At 36.1% G+C, this 12,645-nt stretch overlaps 1 protein-coding gene across 1 annotated transcript; it reads left to right on the top strand.

Moving 5' to 3' along the window:
• Positions 1–1,257: 1,257 nt before the first annotated feature.
• Positions 1,258–10,568, top strand: LOC134789458 (deoxyribodipyrimidine photo-lyase-like). Its single transcript, XM_063760040.1, has 7 exons — positions 1,258–1,715; positions 2,008–2,210; positions 3,430–3,588; positions 3,955–4,153; positions 4,658–4,850; positions 9,679–9,920; positions 10,394–10,568. The coding sequence occupies exons 1-7, from the start codon at positions 1,259–1,261 to the stop codon at positions 10,558–10,560; spliced, it is 1,620 nt and encodes a 539-aa protein (XP_063616110.1). The 5' UTR covers position 1,258; the 3' UTR covers positions 10,561–10,568.
• Positions 10,569–12,645: the final 2,077 nt, after the last annotated feature.

Here is a 12,645-nt window from a genome sequence, read left to right as displayed (position 1 = left end):
ACCAGTGTGGCTCCGTCCGGTCGCTTACCATCGTCTCTCGCCATGCCTGAGGGTTCTAAAGTAGCAGGCACAGAAACGGTAGCAAGCGACCGCCGAACCAAATCATTGATGGTGCCGTGGCGATATAAACGGCTGGCGCTTTTGATGCAAGAGAGGCCATGTCGACCTAGCTGGTCCACGTCCTTGCCGCAAGCACAGGTGTGGGCGGAGCATATTTTGGCCCCAATGCGCAGGCAAACTGATATTCTACGTAAGTTGAAAACATGATTTTTTGTTCATATAGATATTTTGTTGTTTTCAGTGTGACCTGGCCCCAATTTCACCATGGTGACAGGTGCGACAATTGTAAAACATTACTTTTGCTGACGTCACAGGCATCCATGGACCGTAGTTACCGCTTACCATCGGGCGGGCCGTATTCCTGTTTGCCACCATCATTGTATTATTAAACAAAACTTTATTATATCGGAAAAAAACAGATATTTCTCTTGCTAAGTTTATGACAATTGTCACAAGAAACACTACAATTGTCACGAAATTCCGACATTAACTCATTTCCTGTCAAGATTCACCGACAATTCTACAAATATGTCGACTAGAAAAAATAATTCTTGTTTCACAACATAATTGTAATACATACAATTGTAGCAAAATGCCTGTCATGTTTGTAAGTATTTCTATAGAAAATATTTTATAAAATTGTAATATGTCACCTGTCGCTTGACAATTGTCGCTCGACATATGTCACTGACAATTGTAGCCGTGGTGAAATTGGGGCCTGATAGGTTTTGTAAATATTTGTTTAATATTTGAATATTTTACGTGGCCTCCGCTCTGCGCACCGCGTCATCGCATCCTTGCCAGCCGGTAACTGTGAGGTAACCGAGAGCGGGTGGGCGGCACTTTCAACGGGAGGCAGTTGTTAATTACTCCGAGGCAGCGAGTGTCCATACTGTACGTTAGTACTATTTATTATACTGTGGCGAGAGTGAGAACAGATACACGGAGTTCCGTATGATCAATTCAATTAACGGCCAACGCTCAACGCCGAAAATCGAACAGTGCTCGATAAAAAAGCGCCGCGCTTAAAAACCGCCTTCGTGTGAATACATACATGGTTGTCTATTCGTGTCATTCAAACGCTTTTTACGCGCGTCGAAAAAGCTGCCGTGCGCACGGGGCCTAACGGTAGTAGCATTGGTACGGTAGTTTTTACAATGGAAATACATTTGTCAATGTCAGCTGTCATTTGATTGCTATGCTAGGGAAATGGCGCGGCTTTGTGGTTGTAAACAAATTTGTTACAAGCGCGCATCGGTTTTGCTTCGTGAGGAATTTTAATACTTTAAAAATGGCATCAGCAGCAAAGAAACCTAAACTTTCCCAGCCTTCAATATCTGGCTCAGAGTCAAAGATCTCAATTGATGATTTTATGAAAAGTCTGCAAGCCAAACGCGATGAGACCGCTAAGTCGATTTTGGAGTATAAATTCAACAAAAAGCGTCTTAGGATAATATCTCAGGAGCAGACGGTGCCTGATGACTGCGAGGGCATCGTGTACTGGATGTCTAGAGACAGTAGAGTGCAGGACAACTGGGCTTTTCTGTTTGCACAGAAGCTTGCGTTGAAGAACGAAGTACCGCTCCACGTGTGTTTTTGTTTGATTGCGAAGTACTTGGACGCGTCTGTGAGGCAGTTTGACTTTCTTATCAAAGGTAAGTAGTTTTTATTTATAACTGTGTTCGTTTTGTATGAAAGTAGGTAGTAATGAAAGCTATTTAAATTAAAAAAAAACAAAGCATATTTACGGTGTCTATAACAACATGGTCTTTAGCCAGTACCTTCCAGTGGACTTCATTACAAAGACATGATATAATCAACTGATTGTTAGTAGGCTATACTAGTGATTTTATTATATTCATCTACCCATCCTAATGTTATAGCTAATAAGCTATATTATAATTATAAATTATCATTTAATTAATTACGCCCCAAACATGATTTCAGGCTTAAAGACAGTAGCAGCTCAATGCAAGGAGCTGGACATATCCTTCCACCTGCTAGAAGGAGATGGCGGGGATGTCCTACCACAATGGGTGATAGACCACAAGATTGGGGCCGTGGTGTGCGATTTCAACCCGCTGAGGACGCCCTTGGGGTGGCTGGAGAAGGCAAAGAAGGGTTTGAAGAAAGATGTGCCTTTGATTCAGGTATTATTTTGAATGTTCATTTGTTCCTTAACATCTTTACTGCGGTAATTAGTGTTACTCATAATTAATAATACTTTGCATGATGTCTTTAGACCCCATCCTGCAGTGAATGTGTTAATCCCATTAGTGTAGGTCTCACTTAATCCTAGCTCATGACTCATGACTTTCAGTTAAATTATAAAAATTGCTGCAACATACTCCTCTTCAAAATTTTTGGGTACCTTACAATAACAAATCACACTATTCTTGCGAGTATTTTATATAGCATATTTCTTCACATACACCACTGACAATTTGTTCTAAATAAAAATAATTATACTAGTAATATTTTTGCCTTTCTGTGGATTGTGCTTACATTGCTACACATTTTATTCACCATTACCAGTTGAACATTTCATTTACATTTGTTTTAATATTTTCCTTAATTAATTTTAATAAATATATTTAAATGTCATTGCTTTTTATTATTTTGTCTGCCTTCTTGGCATAGGCCTCCTCCAGCTCTCTATTCTGTGCTGTCCCAATCCAATTTACTCCCGCATGCTTCTTAATGTCATCCGACCACCTCATTATTGGTCTCCCTTCTCTCCTCTTTCCATCTCTAGGATACCATTCCGCTACCTCTCTAAATGAAATGTGAATTTATTTAAATGTAATATGCAGAGGGTGGAATTGTTCATGGCAAAAATCAAACGTCAATAGAGTTGGAACATTGAATTTTATTGACTATCAAATAAACTGAAATTATATTTACCTAGCATATCTTTATTTATTTATTAATAAAACTAAACCTCAAATCCATAAGCTAACAATAATAGACATTTAAATAAAAGACAATATATAACGATAATTTTAAAAACAACTTAACTTAGTACTGCATTATTAAAACTGCCTAAGTTTCAATAATACAACCTAACCATTTATTACAAACGTGAATTGGTTGCAAAAAGACTAGTGGCACAAATGACAGTTAACTGCTATGCAATTTACTATTAATCTAATCAAAGAGGTCAAATGGTCAACTAGCTAATCAAAGAGGTTAATGTTAAAGTCAGAAATGTAAAAGGTGACTGAACTTATCGATAGCTGAAAGTCGATAAAATTCAATGTTCCAACTCTATTGACGTTTGATTTTTGCCATGAGCAATTCCGCCCTCTTGTAATATGTGCTGAATTTTTATGTCAATCAAGGCTATTCTTATCTTATCTTATCTACCAGGTGGACGCTCACAACATAGTCCCGTGCTGGGTGGCGTCAGACAAGCAAGAATACTCGGCGCGGACCATCCGGAACAAGATCAACTCCAAGCTCGATGAGTACTTGACGCAGTTCCCGCCGGTTATCAAGCACCCTTACAAGAGCAAATTTAAACCTGAGGTTATTATATTATTTTATAAAGATTTTAATATGAAAACTTCCGTGAGACACATTAAAATGGGTCATTCATGTTTAAGTAAGATTATAAAAAAAAAAGTTTTATAAAAATACAAAAAAATATTTTACTGCAACTGATTTGGATTCCTGGATTCCAGATTAGGTAGTAAATTAGCCAATTGAACAGTCATTTTAAGTTTAGTTGGGTAAATCGTCAACTACTGGCCACCTGTTAATAACTGGCCACCCTAAACTAAAAATGAATTCTATTCACTAGCCAGTAATCGACGAATTACCCTATCTGGCATATATAAACAGTGCTTACATATTTAATTTGGACCTATTAAAAGTTCGTTCTTGTTTTTTCAGCCAATAGACTGGGAGCAAGCCATCGAATCCCGCGAAGCCGACAAGTCCGTAGGCCCCGTGGACTGGGCCACTCCAGGCTACCACGCTGCGGTCAAAATGTTGAAGAGCTTCCTGGACAAGAGGCTCGCGATATTCGCTACGAAGCGGAATGATCCCACTCTTGAGGCACTTAGCAACCTCTCACCTTGGTTCCATTTTGGTTAATATACTTTGTATGCTATTAAATGCTCCATTTTAACGCTTTGACCACCAAAGATGTCTACCGACGCGCGTGACTACATCCGTGTATCAACGTTCGTGCATTTCGACAAGATTCACGATGACGCACCGCTAGGGGTGCGAAACTCTTCCGTTCGGCTCAGCATTGCTCCGACCAATTATTAGGGTTGACACATCTTGACGTCCCTTTGCGTGCACGACTACAGATAAGATTTGAATTTTGACAACCCTAAATAGCCGAAAGGGATATTGCCATACATTAGAAAGATACAACATGATTCGACCCTGAACCGCTGTCAAACTTCGGTTCTGTAGGAACTTTCCTTTCTGTACGTTAGTACTATTATTTATTCTGTGGCACCGCGCACGATAGGCGTAACGTTCAAAGGGTTAACAAATCTTCCTTTTTTCCTGACTTATGCATATCATAAATCATAAATCATTTATTTTTCGTGATAAACTTAGTGTACATATCAAATTTCAGGTCAAATCTCCGTCCAAAGAGTAGCCCTCTGCGTTCAAGAGTACAAGAAGAAATACACTGAGAGTGTGAACGCATTCCTAGAAGAGGCCATCGTGCGCCGCGAACTGGCGGACAACTTCTGCTTCTATAACGCACACTATGACAGTGTGAAGGGCGCGCATAGTTGGGCAGCTAAGACTTTGGATGATCACAGGTAAACTATACATGACTATACATATTCAGAGATAAAGTATACTAGTGTAGTGTAGTGTAGTAGTAATTTGTGTTTTGTACAATAAAGAGTTTATACATACATACTAGTAGTTCGCCCCGAACTGAGAACTCGCAGTTAACCAAAAATTATTATAGAGTGATTGACTTTGTTGCACCTACTTAGGTACTCGTATAGTGCGACGGGTCCATATTGGGTTGCATACAAGTTTAGGTCATATCTTTGATGCGCATAACAACTTGTGTCATAATCATCATTGCGCATACAAATGAAAAGTCATATTATATTGTGTCATACATTTTTAGCCATAATATTTGATGACATACTCAGCAGTTATCATAATTTTTTTGTGCATTTAGGTTTTGATTATAATGAATCAAATGTCATACCAGATAAAAGCATATTTATCGATATTTATAAGGTTTTTACGTATAACGTTTTGTAGCATAGTAATTTTCAACCATAATGGTTTACATAAATAATTTAAGAAACTAACTCAACAACTACTCGAAAAAAACCTTTTCCCTAATTTCCGTCCAAACACCTAATTCGACGGAGCCCCGCTCACGCGGGGCTCCTATTTCTGCGTAGTTTGCCCTTCGGGCATCTAAAGCAACCTAACGAACCTAACCTACCTATTATGATTAGTTTCTTTTATGACCACTAAATATATGACTTAATTTTTTATGTCTATATTAATACTATGCACTGCAATACTTCGAACGAAAAACAATTATGGATATCAAGCTCATGACTTAAAATTTTATGCGATGACTACAAAAATTATGACAACTAATTTATGACAAAAACCCAGTTATGCTCAGGAATAATTCTGACTAAAGATTTTTATGACTTACAATTTTATACATAAAGTGTTATGACAATTAAAAATATGACAAAAGTTGTTATGCGACCTGGGGCCTATTTCTCGTACGTTACAAGTCTTGTAATACAAGTGTGTATCTATGGTAACGCTTGTATTTCAATATTTTTTACAAGTTTCCGTTTCACGTAAATGTATAATTGTTACAAGAGCGGGGATAAAAGAGTTTTCACAAGTGTTGTTGTTTCACAAGTTGACAAACACTAGTAGATATTATATACTAAAATAGTAATTTCGTTTCTCAAAAGCTGTACTTTATACTTGTAGCTTGTGACTTATCACGAAATAATGAGGAGTCTCTATAAACTGCTAATATGCGTTTTTGGTAAAAATCGATTAATAAATAAATGAAATTTAAAATTTCATTGTACAAGTGTGTTTTAATTCTGTTTCTCGTAGGAACGATTACTACAAGTGCTACAAGGCGGCTGTCTAAAGTTAGAAAATAGGTTTGTTTACTATGCAAAAAGGAAATGCAATGGCCATTATAAATGTTATCTTAATGTCAATGTCACTGTTATGCATCATAATCTTAATAAGAGGAAAATAAAATGGCTGACTTGTGTTTTCGGAATATATAATAATACAAGTAGTAATGAAAAGCGTTTCTCAAAATTATCAATTACAAGTGTAAAATCAAACTCAGTTTCGTCAGTCACTCTATGAATGTTTACAAGCTTCAGGGTGGGTCAGTTTTTTTTTATAATACGGGTGAATTCGTTACAAAATTATTATATTATTGGTCATTTACTGGTTCTTTCCCAATTATAATAATTTCATAGGAATGAGTTTACTGTTTTTTTTGGAGAATAAAAGCTAAATTTAAATAATATTACTGATTTTAACGAAGTGCATTCAAAACTTACACGTTTGAGATCTTAAAAATGCAATATCTTCATTTATTTATTAATCGATTTTTACCAAAAACGCATATTAGCAGTTTATAGAGACTCCTCATTATTTCGTGATAAGTCACAAGCTACAAGTATAAAGTACAGCTTTTGAGAAACGAAATTACTATTTTAGTATATGTGACGTTCCACGGAAAAAGGTACCTTATGAGGGTTTCTAGTTTCGGAGATATGAAATGTTTTGTAAAGAGGTGAAAAAATGTTCAATTTTTTTTTATTGTGTGATCTGAAACCTTAATGCGTAACGTTTGTTTACCTGTTTTTATTTTTGTTATAAGTTAGTTATAAGCCTAGTAATGTCGTCTCAGAGTTTAGTAGAAAAGGTACCTTATGGAAAAAAGATTGAAAATTCCCAAAAAAACTAGTCAATACGGGAAAAGAAGTTTGGTAGAGAACTGTATTAGCATTCTGCAAAACTAATTTGATAATTTCAGTTCTGGTTGGGGCGCCTCGCAAATATTATAACCGTACATCGACCGACATTACAAATCCAAGTAGCCTGCTATTATACCAAAGTTACTCTCGTCAAGTCTTTCTTAACTAGAATAATCTTCATTTGGTTTGGTCGCATGCAGTAAATCAGCCATTGGTTTGCTGAAAAATGCCAATACCCGACGCATTACCTTATGGAATATCTGAGGTCATTGAACCTCAATGCCGCTTATCTTCAATAGCAACCGAAATATATTATTGATAAGAAATAGACGATTTATACCATCTTAACCCCAAAATATTATTAGTTTATCCTAACTGTTCCATCATCATCATGCCTCATCATGTAACTTAATCACAAGGTACCTTTTCATTACATACAAATTATTGGTCTTTTTTAAGATTATTATGACGAAGAACTAATTAAATTTGGGGCAGTTTAATGTAAATTAATATTTTCTATTCATAAAAGATAAACTGTAATATGATTGATATTTTGTAGTGATGTATTATTAGATTTATTTCCATAAGGTACCTTTTCGTAAATGTATGGAGCAAATACTGTTATTGTTATGTAAGTTTAAAGTGGCATAAGGGGTTAAATATAGTATTTAGTTGGGGTTTTAGGATTTATTTCATTTGAATGACAGAATTTCTTTCATATGTGCTCAGAAAAATTGATTGTGTGTCACATTAAAAGTAAAAATATTCAATTTTGTGATTTTATATGAAAAAGTCAGAAAATACATTTTCACCTCTAAATCGGTATTGTTTTTTGCTTAAACTGTCTGTCAGTGTCGTTTTCTAATAGATAAAATTTAAATCTTGAGAGCTCATTGCAATCAATCGTGAAAATGAAATAAAACTTTATTTTCAAGAGATTGACTAGTATACACATAAATCAGTCGATATCAAAAGTTTATATTTGCATTACAGAACAAGTCGCAATATTTTTTTAATCTCACATATATAAGGTATTATTATTTGTAGTCAACTATGTAACTTACTTCAGGAACATAGTTTTTTAGGCGGCTAAACTTAAAACTTCTCTATCGTAAAGTTGCTAATTTCACAACATTATTTTCAAAAAATCATATCTCTGTAACTACGCAACCTAGAAGGTTGATCTTTTGTGTTATCGATAGCTTATTTATTGTAGATTACTGGGGTATGCATAACTCCATACCCGCCATAAGGTACCTTTGACCGTGGGACGTCACATATAATATCTACTAGTGTTTGTCAACTTGTGAAACAACAATACTTGTGAAAACTCTTTTATCCCCGCTCTTGTAACAATTATACATTTACGTGAAACGGAAACTTGTAAAAAATATTGAAATACAAGCGTTACCATAGATACACACTTGTATTACAAGACTTGTAACGTACGAGAAATAGGCCCCTGAGGGAGTCCCATAGTGCGACATAAAATATAGTTGGTTCAACAGATATTTTTTTATTTGATCCATGCCCTGGATACAAGATTTTTAAGACGTTCTGACGATATAAAGTAAAGCCATACAAAAAAAAGTTTAGCGTTAAGTAATATAGATGTCGCTGTTTTTTTCGAATAAAGTGCTTTATATACGACTGTCCCTCCCCTGGATTTAAGTGATCATAGAAATCATAGAGATTAAAATAAACTGTATCTGTGCTAAGCCGAAATATTTCCTGTCAAATGTCAAATACCTACCTATATTATGTTTATATTATTTTATTTTTATCTTGCTATTATAAAAGTGCAAACCGAGCACTTTCATTTGATACTAAATTCGACCATGTTTTTTGCAAATAAAATGACCAGAATAGCAAGACCTCTCACAACAGTTTTTTGGCCTTCTAAGCTCTTCTACCTCAATAATCCCTTCATCGAGTCTGCTCATAATTTAATGACTAAAATATAATGCCCTCTACTACACGTTTAGCCAATTTCATTTCAATTAGAACAAATTTACTTAAGTTATTGAGTATCAAACTATCTTCTGAAAGTTCAGCTTAAAAACATCGAAATGCCGGGACGTGCCGCTAGCCAGCCGCGTGATCCAAGTCGAATGTAAGAACTTCGCTTCGCTTCGCTCGCTCGTTCGATTAGAAAACTATACTATACTTTGACGACCGGTCGGCCTAGTCGGTAGTAACCCTGCCTGTGAAGCCGATGGTCCTAATCCCGGTAAGGGCATTTATTTGTGTGATGAGCACAGATATTTGTTCCTAAGTCATGGTTTCGATGTTTTTATGTATTTGTATATTATATTTGTCATTGTCTGAGTACCCACAACACAAGCCTTCTTGAGCTTACCGTGGGACTTAGCCAATTTGTGTAAGAATGTCCTTATAATATTTATTTATACTTAAGTTGACAATCCTATGGTAGGATAACTTCATGATACATATTTGTATGATTTCAATGGGTTTAGTAATTTAATAAGAAGATTTATATGGATACATGGCCAATGTTACCCTCTAACGCTAAAGATGAGACCCGGTAACATCAACTTATTTAGACAAATTTTAACTTTAGCTCTGTATGTATAGAGTCCAAATCCAAACTCTATATAATATATTTCCACTTGTATTACAGAAAAGACAAAAGATCGCACATCTACACGCTCGACGAACTAGCCCAGGCCAAAACCCACGATGACCTTTGGAACTCCGCGCAAATACAACTCAACAAGGAGGGCAAGATGCACGGCTTCTTACGGATGTACTGGGCGAAGAAGATTCTGGAATGGACGCCCAGCCCTGAAGACGCGCTGAAGTATGCGATATACTTGAACGATCATTATAGCATTGATGGGCGGGATCCTAGTGGATATGTCGGTGAGTTAGATATTTTACAACACTCCCTTATCACCCTAAGAGCAACTCAAGGGTAGCCATTTTATTGGAGCGACCAATGCGATCTAAAATATCTGAACGTTCACTTTAACTTCTTCATAATTTTTCAAAAAAACTAATGTACATACAGATTTTTAAAGGCTTTGTTTTATACTAATGCACTTACTAAGAAACATTTGTTAGTTAAAACTGAAACTTACTAAGAAACATTTGTCAGTTAAAACTGAAACCGTGCGCGTCTGTAACCGCGTTTAAGACAATAAAAATGCTAAGTACCTAAAGCCGTAAGAGACTACCGCACCGCACCGCCATCTTGGTGCGGTCAAAATATCTCTTTCTCGCTTATAGGTCGCGGTGCGGTGCACGTATCGTACGTATATTTTGCGGTGCGGTAGTCTGTTACGGCTCTTACAACAAATGCCAAACTTTCATTAATCTATTTCCCCTTGTTGCAGGCTGCATGTGGTCGATCTGCGGCACGCACGACCAGGGCTGGGCGGAGCGCGCCGTGTTCGGCAAGATACGGTACATGAACTATGAGGGCTGCAAGCGGAAGTTCACTGTACCCGCCTTCGTGGCGAGGTATGGGGGGAAGGTGCACAAGTATGTGCCTAAGAAGTAGGCACAGTGTTACCAAGACTTCTGTTAAAATTACTAAAACACATGTACATACTCGTAAAAGTCAGCATGGGTGTCGTTTTATAGGTTTTCAGGGGTGAAGTATTTCTGTATTGAAACCGGAAAATTACTATACCTGCCTTCGTAGCGAGGTACGCGGGAAGATTCATAGGTATGTGCGTAAGAAATAAACGTTTAACACAATCAAATACGGTCACTAAAATAATTAACTAGATCAACTTAGAAGATTGACAAGCAAAATTTTGGTGGTAACTACTGGGAAAAAAAATTGCCACCTTTTACCACTGGATTTTTTTTTTGCCAGTAGTTGTCAGTGGTAAAAGGTGGGGATAAAATCCCTGTAACAACTTAGTGGTAGGTACAAGTAATTCTTTGAAAGAATCGTGCCATCCACGGTATTCATGCAAGAACTATAAGTGTAACTAGAATAAGGTTAGGATTAAATTATTGTGATTTTAAAATGTAGATAGGTAGGTTTTTAATGGATTTTAGTGTTGAATCTAATCATGTTCTTTTTGTATTCTTTTTTCTTGTAAGTGTATAAGTAAGACTAGCATGTTAAGTTAAAGTAGTACTTACTACTTGTCAAGAGTTGTTTATATACTCTAATCATGCTAAAAACAATAGATCATGGAACATCACAATATGTATTAGTAATATGTAAGAGATGCCGTGTTTAAAAGTATTAAGTTTGTGCGACTACCAAATATGGATTATCGAGTGTAAAAAGGAGTTAATTTTTTTTTATTGTAAAAGAGTTAATAAATCTGAGGACCTAGCGAAGATACCAATCGTTTGCGCCTTAGCAAACGAAACAGTCATCTCTCTCTACCACTCTTCCATATTAGTGTGACAGAGAGACATTAACGTATCGTTCGCCACGGCGCAAACGATTGGCATTTTGGCTAGACACCCTGTAAAATGCAATTAAAAAAAATTGGTGAAGCTCAAGTATCTCAACGATCAGTAGGGTGGTTCACGTTTGTATGGGAAAAATTCAAACTCTAGCTAGAAGAAGCGGCACCCCCTCATTTTGTTACACTTGTTATGTTGACAAAATACGCTAAGTTTTGTAATCTTATCTCAACTACAAGGGGGTGCTCAAACATTTTGAAATTTTTCGAAGTTGTATGAAATCCAAAAAAATCAAGTTTTTATTTTTTAGATTTTTATGTAAGTAGTAGTTTTCACATTATTTGAAAGTGTGATTTAAAAGTTATTATGTAACAAAACATTTTTATTTCTATTTTTTAGGTGAAATTCAAAATTACTTACTTTTGAAAAATTATAAAAAATAGAAATAAAAATGTTTTTCTACTTCATAACTTATAAATCACATGTGCAAATAGTTTGAAACCAGATACTTAAATAAAATTCTGAATAATAAATACTTTTTAGGGTTCCGTACCCAAAGGGTAAAACGGGACCCTATTACTAAGACTCCGCTGTCCGTCCGTCCGTCTGTCTGTCACCAGGCTGTATCTCACGAACCGTGATAGCTAGACAGTTGAAATTTTCACAGATGATGTATTTCTGTTGCCGCTATAACAACAAATACTAAAAACAATAAAATAAAGATTTAAGTGGGGCTCCCACACAACAAACGTGATTTTTAGGGTTCCGTACCCAAAGGGTAAAACGGGACCCTATTACTAAGACTTCGCTGTCCGTCCGTCCGTCCGTCTGTCATCAGGCTGTATCTCACGAACCGTGATAGCTAGACAGTTGAAATTTTCACAGATGATGTATTTCTGTTGCCGCTATAACAACAAATACTAAAAACAGAATAAAATAAAGATTTATAGTTCGTTTTTCTTAGCATTAGAAATAAGGTAAACAATCTTGATGTGTCTTTTATTTGAAAAACACATTTAAAAAATAAGTTACGGCAAATATGTAACAATTATGAATCTAATACGATCATTTATATTCTTCTGCTTTCATAAGTAATAGTTACTAGGGCTTCCAATACCGGGATCCCGGGATCCCGAAATACCGGGATCCCGTCTGATTGAACGCATTTTTCAATACCGGTATTTTTAATGCAATACCGGGATACCGGTATTTT

The sequence above is a fragment of the Cydia splendana genome, chromosome 4 (assembly GCF_910591565.1).
Source record: "Cydia splendana chromosome 4, ilCydSple1.2, whole genome shotgun sequence".
In the NCBI taxonomy this organism is placed as follows: domain Eukaryota; kingdom Metazoa; phylum Arthropoda; class Insecta; order Lepidoptera; family Tortricidae; genus Cydia; species Cydia splendana.
This window is presented reverse-complemented; position numbering and strand designations above follow the sequence as displayed.